Source organism: Loxodonta africana, chromosome 19 (genome assembly GCF_030014295.1).
Source record: "Loxodonta africana isolate mLoxAfr1 chromosome 19, mLoxAfr1.hap2, whole genome shotgun sequence".
Lineage (NCBI taxonomy): Eukaryota > Metazoa > Chordata > Mammalia > Proboscidea > Elephantidae > Loxodonta > Loxodonta africana.
Genome location: NC_087360.1, coordinates 56,113,880 through 56,133,745, shown reverse-complemented (window position 1 = coordinate 56,133,745; position 19,866 = coordinate 56,113,880). Strand labels below are relative to the sequence as shown.

The following is a 19,866-nucleotide window of genomic DNA, read 5'->3' as shown; positions in this document are numbered from 1 at the left end:
TTAGAAAAGAAGATCCTGCATGTTACAGGCATATGGGGAAGGAAATCATGTAACTGGAAGGACTGAGAGAATCGGTCTCCAGTGCCCACTGAGATTAAGCTAATGATATAAAACTACCAATGGAAATAATAAAACAGCCATTGACTTAGTATTTATTATGTGACCACAGTGTGGCTTATAGTGGGGTAATGTCCATCAATAATTTGATGACTATTGAGAGAGAACCCTAGCAAAGCTACATTATACCAAAGCTGATTAATCAAGTACCTTTTTAAATAAAATTAAGACAGGAGGTGCATGTTCAACCCAACTGTGATTAATCAAGCTGGGTGCTGATCATTTTATCAGTTAAGAAAGATTTTGACTACAAATAACAAAAACTTGACTGTTGAAAACAGTATAAACATTATCTCACTTAAGACTGGAAGTGAGTAGTTAATGGCTGCTTAATGTTACCATCAAGGGCCTACAATCTTTCTGTATTTCTAATCTGCAACCCTTAGTACATTGGCTTTTTTGTTTTCATGCTTATTGTTTCATGGTCTCAAAATGGCTGCCATAACCCCAGATGTTTGATCTACCACCTTTTATCAGAATAGCAAAAGCTGCTTTCCTAAAAGTACCCTAGCCGATTTCTTCTTACATGCCATTGGCCAAATCTAGGCCACATGGCCATCCCAAGGGAGGCTGGTAAAGAGAAACCAACCAGTCATGTTTGGTTTAAACCAATAATGATTCCTCACCTGAGGGTGGGCACATTGACATCCTCAGTAAAAGTCAATTCCATTATCATGAATGAAGAGACTGTTAGGGAAGCAGCAAACAGCAACTGCCATAATATCATACGGCCTTCTTTGGTTGAGGTTGGCCACTTGACATTGGTCATCAGGTTGTTGCTCTCTGAGCTGGTACCTCAGATCTTTAAAAAGTGATTTACATATCCACCTCCAGCTTCCTCTTTACCTTTCCTTTTATACCAGCTTTAACTTAAAACCTAAACTTTACTATTGGTCTTGGAAAAAATAAAACTCATGGACACTCTGAAAGGAAAAAAGGAAAGATACTCCCAAAGATATCACATGGTGGATAGTTGGGAAGAATATGAAATTTTCACTCTTATCTCCTCCCCATCCCCCAAAAAGGAGAAGACAAGGAGGAATCAATGAGAGGGGACTTTTCAAATGACATTCATTCCTGTTGATCTTCACGGCATCATTCAGGGCAGTCTTTCCTGGCCTTTGGATACGGCTGAATCTCTAATCCTGTGAAGGACATTAATGAGCCAAACCCTCTGCATAGTCCTGAGAAGACTAAAGATAGCTTTTCCTAAGACATTTTAAAGAGGCGTTTGGTTTGGATTCAGTGACAGCTGGACTCAGAGATTGGGAAAAGCTGTATTAGTGCCTTCTGAGGCCTCTGTCCCTGTACCTTTGTAATTCAGAAGTGGAATATAGCCATTTGGAAGTTCACAAACTCACATGCTTCCGTTTCCTTCTTCCTCTTTACAACAACCTTGTTTTCTGGCCCCCCTTCCTCCCTTTTCTTGCTTTGTCTTTGCTTCTAATCCGATGACTCATGCCTTGCTACTCTTCTGTGCTCTGCCTTTTGTTTAATGATTGACACATTGATGTAATTTATTTGAGGCAACAGCTTTGCAGCTGGAGCTATAGAACTGAGTGGATAAGATGATTTCCTCCATGTATTTTTCAGGTGACAATCAGTTTCTTCAAAGACTGGGAGAAGGCTGGCCCTATTACCTTCCCTACTTCTGTCTCTTTTTAGGTCATTTCTCCCCCCGCCCCCCAAAAAGTTGTCTCCCAAACCCCTTCATTGTATGAATGCCCCAACTTTGTGAATCTGTTTTTAAATTGTCTTTAGATCATTTTACTAAGCCATGTTCCTGTGACGAGTAGTTCTTTCCTTCATCTGACTTAATCTTGCCACCAGTTTAGAGACAGAATAAGTAATAAACTCCTAGAATGAGTAAGACAAGAACCAGCATGCCGTTCGCATATCTTCTAGTTGAATCCCCTGGTTTCACTGATTCGTAAACCAATGTGTAATACTGACCATATATTTTTTATTAGTAAATGTCCTTGTTGGACCCTTACATAGCTTTCTGAGATAATGTTGAGCGTGCTGTTCTTTGCTTTACTTTGTTACTTCTTTATTAAACTTGGAATTTTTATCAATTAAAATGTATTGTTTCTAATACATTGTAATACTTTAAGTTGCAAATAACAGTACCTGATGAACAGTGGCTTGACTGGTATGGATATTTATTTTTTATGGGGAGTCTTAGGGATGGGTCCAGCTCATTGTGTTATCCAAGACCTAGGCTCTTTCTGTCTTGCCATATTGTCTTTTCCTCAAGTCTACCATATTGTCCTTTTGTGTTCATGTTTGCTGCTCCTTGTCACAGGATGGCAGCTTTAGGCATAACACCCATGTCAAGGGAGGAATAAGAGTGAGGGGCTAACACCAATGATCTCCCTCTAAAATCTGTCCCTTTTGATAGAAAGCACATTCTGTATCCAAGAAGCCCCCAAGAAGACAGGCCAGAACGTCACATGACCCATCCTAGCTGCAAGAGGGATTGGGAAAGAAAAGGTCTGGGGTTTTATCAGCCTTTGTGGTAGGAGGTGACATAGGAGAAGAGGGGGTTGACAATAGTTTCTGGGTGCCACCCATCAGTGTCTGTGAGAATTTGTGTTGTTTATTGCCACTGTAGGTATCATAAAATATATGTTCATTCATATGTCTGTATTTTCATATATAGAGAAAAATTATAGAGAGAGAAAATATAGAAATATATTTATTTTTTCATATCTAGAAATATGGTTTAAGGGCATGGGTTCTTGAGTCAGATTGCCTGGGTTCAGATTCGAGCTTTACTTCTTGCTAATTCTCTGACTTTGAACTTCTCTCTGCTTCTATTTCCTTAACTGTAAACCAAGCATAATAGGTACCAATTGCATATTATTGTTGTAAGAATTTACCTGGAGCAAGCCTGTGGACACTAAGTAAATGACAATGTTATCAACAACCAAAGCCTGGCACCACCACTTTAATACTGACCAAACCCAGAACCAACTTAATGATTTTTTTTTCCTGTTTCGAACAAAACAACTTGAAAGAGTAGCACTTCACAATTACTGACTTAAAACTGAGATATACAGAACTCCAGTCTGACTAGAAAAATCCTTAATAGATTTATAGCCATAACAAAATCTGCCTGCATTTATTGGGATTGTTTATAACTGACATGTTCTTTTGTTTAGAAATAAAACACTTTAGACCTTCTGTAAATCCTTCATGTGTTGAGACAGTATAGTGAAAGATTTTTTTTTTACTAGAATCTATCAAGAACCTGAGATCCTTCTGTAATTTTCCATATGTATACAATGGTTCTATATATTGACTTTAAGTGATATGAACTAAGAAAATCAACCAGCACCAATTAGGGCTAGAGAGGGAAAAAAAACCTCTGCAGTATTCTTCTCAGTTATTCTTATAAAAAGATACCCAGACACAACAAGAGACAGAGAATCAAGGAGATGTTTGAAACACAGTAAGTGTTCAGTAAATATTTGATGATGAAACTGACTTTGTTGAATGAGAAAGGCATTGGAAACTAATTTGAGTTTCTGTAAGAAACTGCAGTAAGCAGCTTGAGAACTCGGCAATCCTAGCAGAAAAACGATGGAGAGAAACCCAGGGCAGTTTCTAGGATGTGTTGTGGTCTTGTAGAGGACTGGAGAGTAATTTCATCATGGAACTATCTCTCAAACTAAGACTTTGTAAAGCTACAGGGGGAGAAAAGAGTAAATAATATCCTAGCCGGGCTCAAGTGAGGTCTAGATGAAGTAGGAGAGCCAAAGGAGCCATCCAGATGCCCAAAACCAGGGATTACAGTTCCTCCAGTTTAGGCCCTTCTTGGCCAATAACTCCTTGTTGATATTCCTTTGGAATGCAGAATAAATGAGAATTAAATTCTAACATAATTGCTTATTTAAGTGAATGACTTAATCAGTAAACCAGTCAATCTCTCGTAGCTCTTATCTCTCATGTGCTCAGCAAGCACCCAAGTAATTTGTCACTTTGGGGAATGAAGTTGAATCTTCAGCAGCCCATCACACTCTCCAGGTTGTTAACACAAGGAGGTATGTTACAAGCTTGCATTTATGAAGCCTCATTGACTCCCATTCTTCTCTTTCTCTCTCCAGAAAACTCGTTACGATATTTATGTTAGCATCCTAAAAGAAGGAGGCCAGGAGCTCCTGAGTAACAGTGAAAGTGAGGGAGCTGGACTGAAGAAGTCGCATTCGAGTCCTTCGCTGAACCCGGATTCATCGCCAGTTACTGCCAAGATCAAGCGTAACGTGTCAGAGAGGAAGGATCACCGACCGGAAACACCAAGCATTAAGCAGAAAGTTACTTAGAATCTACCTGAGGCCAGGAAGTGCTGGTCATGGAGCAAAATAGGGTTTTTCAAGATCTTTCTGGTAATCTGTGGATACATTTAAAAAAAAAGTCTGTGACTAAATGGTGCATTAGCAACATTTTCTATTGTATATTTCTGTTAGTTTCTGTACAGATTGTCTCTCTCTGCTCTTGATTTCCTTGCTTTGATGATTTTTGCTACTTGATAACTAATGCACCTTTTTGTGAGGTGGAGGGCATTCATGGTTTCAGAATGAATTCCTTATTCCTTCTCCTTTGGTTTTCTTTTGTTTGCACTCTGCTCAGTTGTTTTACGTGTTCTCAAATCAGCTGTTACACTTTTTTTTTTTTTAAGTAAAAAAATTTAATCCATTGTGGAAGACATAACTGGACAAATTTTGTAGCATAGTAAATTCTAGCCAGAGTTAATATAAGCCTTTGTGTGTGACATCGTGCCCAGTCACAGACGTGGAATTGAGCACTCACAGAAGTTCAACTAAGAATTAAAAGCCTGGGAACCAAGATTTCCCAGTGTGACGCGGCTGTGGGTGCATCTTAGCACTTACCATCTAGTTCTGACCCTGCTGGAAGGAGGGAAAGGGGCGTGAAGATTGCAGGGCTGGAGAACTTGGGAAAGGTCAGTAGCTTGCTTGAAGCGCGGATTCCATTTTGGCCAAGCAAGGGAAAGAGGAAGTGGAGTCATTTTGCCACTGAAAGTTGAGGAGAGATTGGCACCAAGTTACTTTTGTTTTCTCAAGGACCGTGGCAATAGTCGGCAGTTAGGGACCTGCAGCAGTAGGCACGTGTATGGTTTACAGGAAATTGTTACCTCGTTCCCACGGTGTCGAAACTAGAAATCTGGAATCATCTCTCTCCTCCATACCCTTCCATCCTGGAAAAGAAGGGAGTGAGAGTATCAGCCCACTGTGACTTAGAATTTCCTGATAGTCAAACCTTGAAATTCTATGATCCTAAAGCTGTCATCTCCAAAATGGTACAACTTCAGAACTAATGGAATCACTGCGAATATTCTTTCCCCTCCTACAGAAATTTGCTCCAATTCTAATCAGTTTCTTAGTGGGAGTTACTCTGACCAAAGAATCAGCTGCTCTTCGTGAATAGCATGGTTCCCAGTGAATTAGAGAAGATTTGCTGTAAAACCATGATAGTTGCTAAACTGGTAGAGTATATTGTTAGGATGTAGCAGCAATTAGTTATAGGATTATTTATTAATATTTACTTCCTTCACGTATAGATATGCCCCTGTTTGCTTGGTGCCCAGAGAAGGGTAACTCTTCTCAAGAAGGTTGTAGCTGCTTGCTTTGTGATAGGCATTTTGCCAGAACTTTGAAAAATCCACTCTAGCCCTCTGTCTTATTTAGGTAGAGGCAATGAGTAAATTCATGTTTCAAAACCAGGAAACAAACAAGGTTGTTACCAGTATGTCCCAAGTACCTGATTCATTTTTATAACTTCTGACTAAGGTCAGAAGGTTCTGTCTACAGTTTCCATAGAAAGTCATCTTTCTTCCTAGAATCTGAATTATCAGCCTGTTTGTTTTCTGCCTACATATTTATCCTAAGCAGAGGGGAGAGAGGTACCTAGGCTATGTCATCTATGAGCTTCAATAATTGACAAAATATATATATATATAGTTATATCCATCCTTGACTGGCTTGAATGTATTTGCCCATAATGTGTGCGTGTGTCTCTGTATATAGAATATTTATGTACATTTCACTTATATAATATACATTAAACGGTACTTTGCTACAGTATTTCTGACATTTAGAATAATCCTGAAATACTTGGTTAGCATCAGCTGCACTACAGCGTTGTTCCTGTCATATTACTCACTAACGTAATCTCCATGAACTTCTGGATATGCTAATAGATAATTTGAAGAGAAAGGCACTTTTGAAGCTGTTGTAAACTTTGTTGGCATAGTTTATCTTTAAAAACAACTTCAAAGGTTTTTTAGTGAGTCAGGATCCCAGATCGCCCTGGCATGATGTTGTTTTACCTTTAGGGCTTGGGCTAAGATCGGTTTTCCCATGATGCCTCTGGAAGGTTACTGTCTAATGTTAGTGCACTTGGCAGCCACGAGTTTATCCTATGTGAGGAAATGGCCTTCTCTCATTTGACTAGATTCTGAGAGTCTGGCCCATAGCCAGCCACATTTTCTTCTGTGACAATTTCTTTTCTGTAGTATCTAGTCGGAGAAACTGAAGACATTTCCACTCACAGCTGCTCCAAGCCTGCTGCCTAATCCACAGTACAGGGGAGTTCTCCTCCTCCTTTCCTTCTGAAAGTACTCCACCCCACAAACCCTTTACCCCTGAGCCATTCCTCACCCCTACCTCAGTGCCCAGGAGCCTTGGGATCTCTCGCCATGTGGTAAAACGTTATTCCTCTTGACATAAATACACTTAATTTTTATTATAGCGATCTTGATATTCATCACGATACCTTGGCAGTAGTCTTTTTGCAAAATTGACCATAGAAGTGGCCCATATATAAAATGTTTGAATGTTCTAGAATGTGTTCCCCTACCTCGCATGCTGCCTTTTACAGAGGTGTCAGGAATGCCTTGTTAGCTATCAAGCTTCCTTGCTAGTGTTCACGGTCCTTATTTTATTGCTAGGTCATAGGCATTATTTCAGGTGGGCTTTTTTTTGTTTTTTTTAAACATCGTTTTGCTAATTAAATGAAGCAATATTTCTGTATATTTGAATTAATCTCTTTTAAGTAATCTCAGTAAAACCCCAACATATGAGAGAGTTCTCTGGTATGAATGTAGTTCCTAGGTTATATGTAATCTTTTCTGTTGCTCTTAGGTAGAGAGGCTGGAAAGCAGCTGGGCCATTTGCCAGACCCTCTGTGCTTCTCAGACTGTTATTCTAACGCAGAAGATAAGGACTGTTTCCTAGTCAGAAGTGGCATTAGAGAATTAATTCTGGATGAGGAAAATCTGGCTACTTTCTAAGGCCAAGCTAGGGCTAGTCTCTTAGGTTTGTGTTTTACTTTGTGACCAAACCACAGAACTTCTGAGGTTGGGGAAGAATTTCCATTCACCCTTTGCTGCCTAAGCACAATGAACACAGTTTTCTGCTGCCTTTGCCCATTGCCCCTTTGTCACATAAACAGCTGGGCAAGATGTTCTAGGTAAGGCAGGGCCCGCTTTGGCTACACCTTTTCTCTGCCTATGTACCTAGTCAGACAATTGGAAGAAAATCGACTTTAACAAAGTTTCTCCGTTGTCTTATTGTCAAGACCTTCTTGGGTTTGGTTAGTTGCTGGTGGAATTTGAATTTCTTTGGCATTTTTCCTTAGAGTCATCAGGTAAGCTTTTTTCAGTCTGAATTCACAGGAAATTTCTTAACCATGTAGTCCAAATCTCTGTGATTTTGCTATTGTGAACCAGTTGAGTTTTCAACAAGTTGGTAGGCAACCTTAACTTTAGCACGGAGCTAACCCCTTTTTAAATGCCAGAATTTTTTTCCAGTTGTAAAACTAGCACAAAGTGGAGTTCTAGAACTTGTTAAAAGTGTAGTCTAGCTTATGAATAATAGTGCTATGTTGGGTTTAATAGCATCAGCTTTTCTTACAGAGCATTCTAAGTGACTCTGGCAGACAGAGGTGAGTCAGCAAGGTAGACAGATGAGGCTCTGGGCCTACCTTGCTCCAAAGCTTTCTGGCCATCTCTTCTCCAAGACGAGACTGCTGATCTGCCCCAGGTCAGCAGATGTCTTTCCACCGGCCTTTTAACAACTTACATCATCAAGTCATCCAGAGGACTTTAGAGACCAATGGTTTACCACAAAATAATCCCTGACAAAGGACAGAGAGGTGCTTTGTTACTGCTTCTCCTCAGATTCCTTTTTATTCTCTCACTCTAAAAGGAAAACTAAAGTCCAAGGTCAATCTCCTTTTGTACCTACAAATATCCAAAACCCAAGTGGGCAGCCTTCTGCTTAGGACAATAATTGGCCCATTGCATGCAGAGAAAGTGTCTTCATAGAGAGAATGTCAGTAAATACTTGAATCTGCATGACAGTTTGTTGACTTGAATGCAGCAGCAAGAAAATATTGCAAGTAATTGTATATACAGTAGGTTTCCTAAAGTCTCTTTGATGTACCGTTTGTAATTTCTGTGTATATTTGTAGTAGTGCAGGCTCTTGGAGAGTGTTCATACAGGTGGTATGTCAGATATAAGGAAAATGCTTTCTGTCACCTGTCAATGTCGTATTTGTGGGTATTTATAGTTGTATGTATGTTGTATGTATGTAGATGCATCCATGTGTAGATTGTATATCAGTATATGGTACATGTACCTCAAAATTATTTTTGTCTTTAATAACCAGTGTGATATGAAAAGCAAGTAAAAACCTCATAGGACTGATTCTTAATGCAGTTTTATGAGAGTTAATGAGATATATATATAATGGTATTGTTTTATTAAACTTAAATCCAGATGATATTTTGATTAAGGTTCTTTTTAATAAGATTTTACCATCAAAAATTCAGTCTTTGAGTTTTGGATCACCAGGGCAAAAAAATGACTTTGAACTAACTTTGTGAAACTATTGCAGTGTACTATCTACCGGTACCAAGGGTGTATAGCTCATTGTAATTTAGGAAATACAGAAAAAAAGACAAAAAACAGAAAAAGGAGAAAAAAAAAAAAGGGCAGCCTGTGCAGTCTTAATAAAAGAGCACTTAAATATAAGGTAAAACTGACGTTTTTGGGCTTATTACAAAATGTGTTGCTTCAAAGTGCACGTTCTTTATTGTTGTAATTCGTCCAGGAAAAATACATCTTTCAGAAGAATTAAATAAATACCCGTCATATAATTTAAATATCCGTGTATGTTTAACAGTAGATCAAACCATGCTCCTAGTGTCAATTTCTTACCCTTTGGCATTTAAAAAATACCACAGATACTCAAGTATATCAGGGCATCCCAAGATTGGGTACCGTATTCTTAGGTTCACAGTTGCACAAATCAACAGCTAGTGTCACAGATAAAAGAATTTTAGGACAGGCTATGGACCGGATCAAAACTTTATTTAATATTTTTATAGTTAGGTCTCTTTTTTCCTGCCTTTCCCCAAAGAAGAGCCACTGGCCTTAGTTGTTTGAGCTTCCTGCTTATCTTACAGTGTGTAAATAGATAACTAGGACTAAAATTTTGTTAACCAGCATGTTTGGCGTATTTAAAGCAGCGACTGAGTGTGTGTGAGTGAGTGGTTGAATGTACTGTCTTGTGTAAACCCAGTGCCTGGTGGTCTTTGTATCTGATTCAGAGGATTGGAGGTTTGAGGGGTGGAAGACTGATCTCTCCACTCCAGGCTGTAGTAGTGTGTTGGTAGTTACACTTGAGGTGTTTTGTTTTGTTTTTAATTATTTTATTTTTTAATTTACAGTCTCAAACTATTTTTGCAAATATATTGTATTTCTTAATTTGTTCTTGACGTGCAGTGGACTGGCTCTGTGACTGATCAGCAGAGTCTTGGTTCTGCAAGAATGTGTTTCCTTCTTAGAATTGTAATGATTTACAAAAAAAAAAAAAAAAAATCCCTTTGATTCAGAAATCATAGAGAAAAGGAGTAACAGAAATAAGTTTCATTTTGGACCTTAATCCTTGAAATGTTATGACTTTAATATAAAGCCATGAAGGTTACAAAGCCAGGTAACCACTTGGCGTGTATAATAATATCAACTATAAAGAGATTATATATGCACATTGATTTTTAGTGCAGTTAGGATAATTTTTTAAGCTATAGGAACAAGAGTAATTAGACCAAATTGAAGAGCCAAGGATGGTGGGGAGGTGAGCCGGGTGCCTTCCATTGGGGTCACCATGCACGTGGTCAGCCCTCTGCTCCCAAGAGATTCAGAGCCAGTTTTCTGTCCCCTCGGGTGTGTGAGAGGAAAGGTTCACAGGTCAGAGGCCTCTCACATGTGTCCACATGCTCACACACTTCCACATGTAGTGAGTATTTTAAGTTAGGCAAAGAAGGCACAAATGGCTGTGGTGTTCTGACGAGGTGATGAACAATGGAGGTGGGAACTACACCACAGAGATGGTTTTCCAAGGGCCAGGGAGCAATTTGAACTCTAGTGTCTAACTTTGAGATGCATTGCATTTTTAACAAGTGACCAAGGGGGATACATATTACATCCTTTCCGGTGGACCACCACACTGAAGGCCTCCTTGCTGTGTTGCTGCTCTCCAACATCCCACAGTAGCCTGGGGAAGTTCCAGAAGGCTGGTGTGCACCGTTTTCACACCTCATCTTTCCTTTGAGAAGGCAGTGCAGATGGAGTAAGCAACATAGCACTTACTACGGAGGACTGATATGAATTGGCCACGCTCCCCTCTGAGCGGTACTAGTGAGAGAGCTCAGATTGAGCAGTGCTGACAACACTTGTCCATCAGCAATGACAGTGAAGATGGAAGAGGGAAGGAATCTAGCTAAGATGCATTTCTTTTTGCAGGGTCAAACTAAGCACTCACTAATAGTGATAAAAAATAAACACCTTTACTTCAATTCCTGAAAATGTTGGTTAATGGAGAGAATTTTGAAGATCTACTTAAATATTTGTCCCATCAACCTACATAGGTGAGTCTTCAGATACACCCAGGAGAGCTCTAGCCACAAGCCTCGGTTAAGAACAGAGCATATGCTCTTGGCTTCAGCCCATGAATACCGGGGTCTAGCAGAGGAAGATAATGTAGCCTCCTCTCCTGTCCTTCCACTCCACTCAGGCTTCTACACTGAGCAGCAACCATATCCTGGGTTTCAAATGCTACTTCTGCTTTTGAAATCCAGCTGTTCCAATGGGTTGACCCTACTGAGGCAAGATATCAACTCAGAGTGACTGATCACTGAGGGTGGCACATGACAGTAGTAATGAAAAGATCTTCTGACTGAAGCCAAGACCACATATTTTACCTGTGCAAGAAAAAAAACTGGCACATTGAACTCTAACCAGAGATGGATGATATCTTTGCCTTTTTCCAGAAACAGATAAAATTTCATTTCTGTGGGAAGGGTCAAAGAATGCTAAACAATTAATTGCTTAGCAGTTCTGCTCAGTCCAAATGAGAGCTGTTGGGTAAAGGTCTAAATGCCTGCCTGCATTCTCTTCTACCTTGAGTGTTAGGAGCCCATTTCTAGAACAGAAGTGAACACATGAGGAGAACCCATATTGTCAGCCTTGATTAGACCAAGCAAGAAGGCAGTAGTTTATATCTTTTAATATAAGACGAACTTCTGACTTTTCCAACCTATTAACTAGGTTATATTCACTGTGGCTGAAATGAATTGGCAGCCTGAGACATTCCTTTACCTTCAGACTTCTCTCCGCCAATCATTTCAGTTTCGTTGCAGTCCTGGTACCATATTTCCCCTGCAAATTGTGAAAGTAATTAGTGACAAAATAGCAGCCTACTCTTTTTGGTGGCCAAACTGTCAGCATTAGCAGACTTGGGTAAGCTAGTGGTACCATATCATGTACTGGAAACCTGTTCCTCGTTATTACCCACCAGACTCAAGAGATGCCATCTCCTAGAAGAGCGTGGCATTTATGGTGGTTGTCTCTTGAACGGAACAGTAATTTATGTGGATATTGTTAAAGTGTTTAAAGACTTTTGAAAATTCAGTTTACATTTTACAGTTGCTTTATTTTTATTAAAAAAGTTGTATATAAATACTACCCTCGAGTTCACTGTTGTTAAAGTAAACCTAAGCCTTGTAGACCAGTGAGTCACCTGGTATGTATAGAAGCTGTGGTATATATAGTACATTTCTCTATTGTGTAAATGTTCACGAATATAACTGTTCCTGTGTTTTTATAAGTTGGGGATAATTTGTTGTTTTACAACAACAAACTTTATTGCATTCAAATGGTTTTTATGGCATAGAAGTCATGCAAAATAGTGAAGGATTTAAAATATGTATATGATATATGTAAATGTACAAACTTCAGAAAGAAATAAATCCAACCAATTTCAGTCATTTGGGGGACTGTTTTTATTTGCTTATTTTAAGCAATTTTTTATTATTTAAGCAACTAGAATAATAACATTTAAAAATCAGAACAAGTAACACAACCCTCTATATTCGTTTACTGGGGCTATCAAAGTACCTCAGACTAACTGGCTCAAAGCAACAGAAATTTATTCTCTCGCAGCTCTGGAGGCTGAACGTCCAACATCGAGGTTTCAGCAGAGCTACACTCCCTTTAAAGGCTCTCGGGAAGAGATTTTCCTTGACTCTTTGAGGTTCTGGTGGCTCCTGTAGCGCTTTGACATGTGGCAATATAACTCCAATCTCTGCCTTCATCGTCACAGGGCCCTGTATCTCTGTATTCACACCCCCCTCTCGTTTTCTTACAAAGACCTGATTCCATCTGTAAAGACCCTATTTCTCAAATAAGGTCACATTCACAGGTGCCAAGGCTTAAGACTTGAACATAGTTTTGGGGGGACACAATTCAACCCCCTACACCTGCACTCCATTTAAAAAAAAAAAAGGCCCTTCCATGAGAGATTTGGCCCGGATAGTTAATTGAGGTGGTGGTGAGAAGGTCAAATTGTAAATACTAATTCACCTCCATTGATTTTGAAAATGCATGTTTGTATAAAAATGGATACTGTTTGTTGGGGGAATGGTCTGCCTCTACGTCTCCCATTCAGGCTGCCTAAGTAAAGGCCTGGGTCCCAGAACATTCTCCGATAAAGAGGCTGGGAATTGGGTCACCTTCTCCCAGTTCCTTCTTATCGGAGAAGCCTTCCCCCTGTTCTGGGAACACAGTAACTTTGTCTCTTGCACGGGCACCATATGGCACCTGGCCAATCCACTTCTGTCTTCCTGGCAGGGAGGGTATGGGGTCTCTTGTACCATGGCACAAGAGGAGAAGTGTACCAGATGGTAAGAGCTGGCCTCGAGGGGTGGCCTGAAGGGGAAACAGGCTTTGCAAGGCCAAACATGGGCATCCTCACGGGGTCCACTAGTTCACTGCAGGCTGCTAAGTCATCGTTATGTCTCTGACATGTAGCCACTATTGTCCACTACCTCTATAAAATCTCTGCCCTCCCACTGTGGGATGCAGAGACCTGTCTTGGCCCTGCAGTCACCCATGACTGCCTCATATGTAAGTCTCCCTAATAAACACCACCCTGGAATTGCCTGACTATTCTCAGTCTCTTGGTGCTGTCCATTTTTAGAGGCAAGTTTCATGTTACTGATCCATGCCTAGACACTATTAAAGACTTGAGAGGCCTATTGGCTTCATCTGCGGCTTTGAGCAGTAGTTGGAGCAAGTGAACTTTTTGAAGGAATTTCAAGAAATTCCATTTACTCTTAACACTTCTCAGGGCAGAGGGGCCATGGAGTTAATTCTTGAACTAAAATGCAAATGCTAACCTCCAAATCATGGCTTTATTGTACCTCGTGTATACATTTGTGTTCTCATAATGAAACCTAATGTTAAAAATAAGATCTGTTGGCCTGGAAAATAAAAAATAAAATCCCATCCAAGTCACTTCTGGCTATTGAAGAGAGGATTTATCATGTTTTAGATTTGGGCTTTTTGAAGCCAAGGTCATTAATTGCATCCTCTTAAACATAAATGATACTGCTGCGTGGAGGAGACTAAATCTGTGATGCGTGGATCTCAAAGAAAGAAATGGCTTTGGGGGTTGGCGGGAGGCAAGGAGCTGGGACCTTCAGCACACCTTGGCTTCCACTAACACTCTCTATTTGGAACATGAATTTCAAACGGGAATCCCTCATTGCCCAGTTGCCTGATCTCAGGATCTAGGAGTTTCAAGTATCTTGTCATATTTTCTGTGCTGCACAATTAATAACATTAGAACCAAGGAGGCTACAGAAATTGTTTTTAAAGGACGAACACTCACCAGAGGACACTACAACCCAGGGCAAATTCAGATAAGGGAGCAGCTAGCAACTCTTAAGTAATGCCTCACCTCTTGATGGATTCTGTTCCAGACCACTATGAGGCTTTACCAGTGAGACTGCTGAATTACTGCCAGCTTGGAATGAAAAATTGTAAGCAACAGGAAGTATTGGAGACAGGCATATATCATTCTAACATTAGAGAAGAGTGTGAGTTGTGTATGCTGTAGACCAGTGAACTTGATGTTAATTCTGGGCATATTTGTAGAGTGAGTAGGAAGGGAAGCAGCAATAAGTAGAAACCAGCATGGGTACCAGAAAACCAAACCAAACCCAGTGCTGTCGAGTCGATTCCGACTCACAGCGACCCTGTAAGACAGGGTAGAACTGCCCCATAGAGTTTCCAAGGAGCGCCTGGTGGATTTGAACTGCCAACCTTTTGGTTAGCAGCCATAGCACTTAACCACTACACCACCAGGGTTTCCTCCAGCATGGGTAGGTAAGAACAAACCATTTCAGACTACTTTCATTTCCTATTTTATAAGACTAACTAACTGGTAGATTAGGAAAATGCAGCAGACAATATCTGGGCCGTAACAAGGAATTTAAATGTTCTTTAATTTTTTTTAATTATATGTGTCTGGGCAAAATGGAGAAACATGATCTGTCTGGATGGTAGTACAGCTGGTGGAGGCGTAACCACTTGAATGGTGCTAATTAATGGATAGATATCAACCTGGAAAAGCACTTCTAGTGTCCTGCTGCAGAGTGTGCCTTTTGGCCCCATCTGTTCAATATTCCAATTAATAACTTGGCTGAAGCTACAGAAGGTGAGTTTATGAAAAACAGGTATGTCATGAAGCTGGGAGAGAATGATTATGCTAAATGACAGAATGAGGATTCAAACCAATCTCATCAAGAGGAGAAAGGCGGCATATTAACAATGTGAAATGTAAGAGGGTTACTCAAATCTTAGACTTAAGTTCAAAAGAAAAAAAAAAGATCTTACAAGCTCAGGATAGGACCTTGTGGGGAAAGATTAGCCCAAAGGACTAATGGACCACATCTACCACGGCCTCCACCATACTGAGTCCAGTACAACTACATGGTTCCCGGCTACCACCACTGACTGCTCTGACAGGGATCACAATAGAGGGTCCTGGACAGAGCTGGAGAAAAATGTAGAACAATATTCTAACTCAAAAAGAGAGACCAGACTTGCTGGCCTGACAGAGACTAGAGAAACCCCGGGAGTATGGGCCCTGGACACCCTTTCCGTTCAGGAATGAGGCCACTCCTGAAGTTCACCCTTCAGCCAAAGATTGAACAGGCCCATGGAACAAAAAGACTAAAGGGGCGCACCAGCCCTGGGGCAGGGACTGGAAAGTAGGAGGGAACAGGAGAGCTGATAATAGGGAAGCCAGGGTCAAGAAGGGAGAGTGCTGACATGTCATGGGGTTGTTAAATAATGTCATACAACAATGTGTGTACAAGAAAGAAAAAGAATACAAACTGGAAGGATTTCTGCTCAGCAAAAAAAAAAAAAGATAGGACCTTGTGTTGCATAGGATAATAAGGATGTAGGAAAAAAGGTCTCCAACTTTAATCTGCAGCAAACTCAGTGAAGTTAATGGGGTGATGCAGCCATCAAAAATTTGGGGGCCACCTCAAGCTATGTTAATGTAAGTATAGTTGCTAAAACCAGGAAGGGTGCACCTCATTGCTCTGTATACTGCCGAGACTGCGCTGAAGACACTGCCCTGAGAATTGGGATGGAGGCAAACCAATAGCAGTAGCCAGGATGCAAAAACACGTAAACAAAGAAGTGAGAGGACTATGGGGAATGCGTGCACTGGGGGAAGTTTAGCCCCTGACAGGACTAGGAAAGACTGGTTCTAAACATTTAAATGCTCCTCTGTCCCATAGAGATCTAAAGAGTTTAGCTAGGATTGGTTATTGGAAGCTATACGAAGACCACAGCTCAATAGAAGGGTGAGAGTTCTCCAAATTTCAAAGCTGCCCACAATGGCAACATCCTTGCCAGTGGAAGTGGAAGTGCGAGGGGGAGAACTTGCACTCCGGAAGAGGAAGAGGCAGGGGGTGGTGACATTCCTCAATAAGATGGTCCCTACATGATTAAACTTTAAACCAAGGAAATGATCTTTACAGGGGTCTTTGATTTGATAAAGTCCTTAACTTGATAAAGTCCCTAACTTAATAAGATCCCTAACTTGGTAATTAAACCTTAAGCCAAGGAAATAGTCTTCAAAGGAGGGTCTTGTCCAGGCTTTTAAATGTTAACAGAGACAGATAAAGATTCTTTCTCCACCTGAGTAGCCTGCTTGACGCTTCCTAGTCCAGTGTACTTTTACTACTCACCCTCTGCTTGCTAATAAAACTCTGCTCGCTTGGCACTATTTGTTTCAGTGTTTGAATTCTTTCCTACACCAAAGACAAGAACCGAGGCCATTCGCCGGTAACATATTCTGGTGCCCTGGTGCCGTGACTCAGATAACAAGCTTCCTCCTCCTTTGTCTGGAAAGTGGTGAGCCCAGCTCAGAGCGGGCTCTCTTTATTTCCACTCCAGCTCCGAGGTATCCCTACCTGTGTGTGTGTGTGTGTGTGTGTGTGTCTGTGTGTGTCTGTGTGTGTGTCTGTGTGTGTGTCTGTGTGTGTCTGTGTGTGTGTGTCTGTGTCTGTGCGTGTGTGCGTCTGTGTGTGTGTGTCTGTGTGTATTTTGTTTCTTCTTGAGAGAGAGATCTGAGAGGTGCTAGAAAGATTTGTATGTACTTGGTCTGACTATTAACAAGCATACGGTAACAACGAGTGTCTGATTCTTTCAGACTCTGAAGAAAAGAGGCACTTCCTCCCTCTGCTTTGCGGAGGTGTCTGGGTCAATCCTGAGACGTGCAGGGGCCTCATAAGGATATAGTGACCTAGAATAATGAGTATCTGATTCTTTCAGACTCCAGAGAGAAGAGGCACTTCCTCCCCCGGCTTTGCGGAGGTGTCTGGGTCAAACTCCAGACGTGCAGACGCCTCATAGGGACTTCCACCTTCACTTAATTAACAGTCAGGCTCGTCTGGGGAGCGCACGTAAGGATTGGTCATCCAGTGCTCTGACCCCCCTGACTGTCTCAGTCAGGAGAGAAACCGAGACAAGTAAGAAGCACCAGCCAACCGGAGGGGTCACACCCTCTAGGAGTCCCACTCACAAAGCAGCACATTTTTCACCCAGAACACCTGACACCGCCTCCCCCCACCCCCCAACCTCAGCAATAGTCATGCCAAGTCGGTAAGTTTCTTTAAGGGACCGGTCACCCATTTACCTTTTGCACCTCTCAGCCCCATCCAATTTCTGGCTAACCTACTTACATCTATATCCTCTGTGTAGGCTTTGCAAATGGATCAGTGCTGTATTTGTGACAAGCTAAAAAAAAAAAAAATTTTTTTTTTTTTTAAGGGATAACTGTTCTGGCGAAGGACCTCTCTCCCTTTCCTGTTTATACCACCATTGTGAAGCTAAACACAGGCAGCCTTTCCTTGATCAGCTCCTTGTGCTTTCATCCTGCAAAAGAATGAATAGGGACACTCTGGTCTGCCTCACTGAATCAAGAATCTTAAGGTTATTCATTAGACTAACTAAAGTTATATGTTACCCCCCTTACAAAGAATTTGAATGTCCGAGAGTATACAAAGAAGTGGGCTACAGGAGTCTACTTTATGACAGCCCTCCGCACCCTTATTCCCTCCTTCAGTGTACAGGAACAATTCATAAAGTACAGAGAGGGGCAGACATGAGGAACAGGTTTGCTGGTTCCGCAGAGAAAAGGAAGGGAGGGGCCCAGAAAATAATAAGATTACCCCTCTCTTGGGTATGGATAGAAGAGGGGCTCCCACAAATGCTAAATCATCTCCTATGCCCAATTCCAAGGGACCCCCAAGATTATGCGGTGTGTCAGGGGACGAGGCAATCAAGGTGTCAGCTCCAATGGATAGTAAAGTTTGCCAATAAAATGAAGGCTTCCCAGACAGAGGCACAAAGGACCTCCATCCTAAAATGGCCAGTGGGGTATGCGATAATTAGTTTCTTGGCAGAACAAGGACATCAACAAATATACAGGTTCATGTCCCACCAAGACTGCAGACATAGACAAGAACAAGGACCCCTGAGACAGAGGCAATAGGAAGTTTCTAGGCAAGAAACTTCAGGTGCGGGGCACTAGTTAATTCTGGAAGCCCAGGCCTGAGAAGGGATGCCTTCTCCGGGCAGGGATTTAACATAGGGGGCACAGGAGACGTCCTACCCGCTATGACTCACTCTGTTCCTTTCCAGGTGGGAAACCAAAACTCAGTACCACCGGCCTTACCTCTGGGATGTATCCTCAAAAAATGGGACAGGTTTGACCCTCAAACCCTGAAGAGAAAGAGATTAGTCTTCTGTTGTAACACCACGTGGCCTCAATATAAATTGGGAATGGACAGATTTGGCCACAACAGGGAAGTTTGAATTATCACACAGTCCTTCAGCTAGATCTGTTTTGCCAGACACAAGGCAAATGGACAGAGGTCCCTTATGTCCAGGTTTTTATGGCCTTAAGGGAAAATCCGGAATTGTGTAAAAAGTGTAAGGTAGACCCCACAGTTCTCGCCATCGATACAAACCAAAAAATAGACACCTTAGACCCAAACCCTACCAACCCTACAACCCCATCCTTAAATACTAAAGAAATGTCTGTCCCTCCTACTCCTCCCTACTCCAACTCCTGGCCCACACCACCTTCACCATCTTACCTGTGCCCCCTTCAAGAGGTGGCTGGCCCTAATGGTCCTGTCAGGGTACAGGTTCCCTTTTCAATGCAGGATTTAGGAAAACTAAAAACAGAGCTAGGAAGTTTCTCTGATGACCCTAACAATTATATGGAAAAATTTAAGAACTCAACACTCGCCTTTGATTTGGGTTGGAAAGACAGAATGATAATCTGCAACCAAATACTCACCCATGGAGAAAGATTAAACCTCACCGAGGCAGCCAGACGATTTGCAGATGGGCTATATATACAAAACCAACAGCCCTACCCCACGGGCACCGCCACAGTCCCAGGCATAGACCTGGGATGGGATTATAATACCCAAAGAAGGAGACAGGCAAGAGACCACATGTTAGTGTGCCTGGTTGAGGGAATGAAAGCTCGTGGGATAAAACCTACCAATTTTAATAAACTGGCCACCATAGACCAAGGGCCCAAGAAAACCCCATGGCCTTCCTAGAAAGACTAAAAGAAGTCCTCTTAAAATATACTAGTTTAGACCCAGAATCACCAGAAGGAGAACTAGTCTTAAAAGATGGGTTTCTAACTCAAACTGCTCCAGACATTAGGCGTAAACTTCAAAAACAAGTGCTAGGACCTCAAACTCCCTTAAATGAGCTGTTAAAGTTCTCTTCCTCAGTCTTCTATAATAGAGACCAGTAAGAAGAAGAAAGGCTCTGAGAA

At 41.4% G+C, this 19,866-nt stretch overlaps 1 protein-coding gene across 11 annotated transcripts in view; it reads left to right on the top strand.

Annotated features, from left to right (window-relative positions):
* PSD3 (pleckstrin and Sec7 domain containing 3) overlaps positions 1-10,029 on the top strand; it is a 696,342-nt gene extending 686,313 nt beyond the window's left edge. For all 11 annotated transcript variants that reach the window (XM_064272734.1, XM_064272735.1, XM_023551047.2 and 8 more), the window contains one exon: positions 4,227-10,029. In XM_064272734.1, the coding sequence (XP_064128804.1) occupies positions 4,227-4,442 (216 nt within the window). In that variant the 3' untranslated portion in view covers positions 4,443-10,029. The remainder of the gene's footprint in view (positions 1-4,226) is intronic.
* The last annotated feature ends 9,837 nt before the right edge of the window (positions 10,030-19,866 follow it).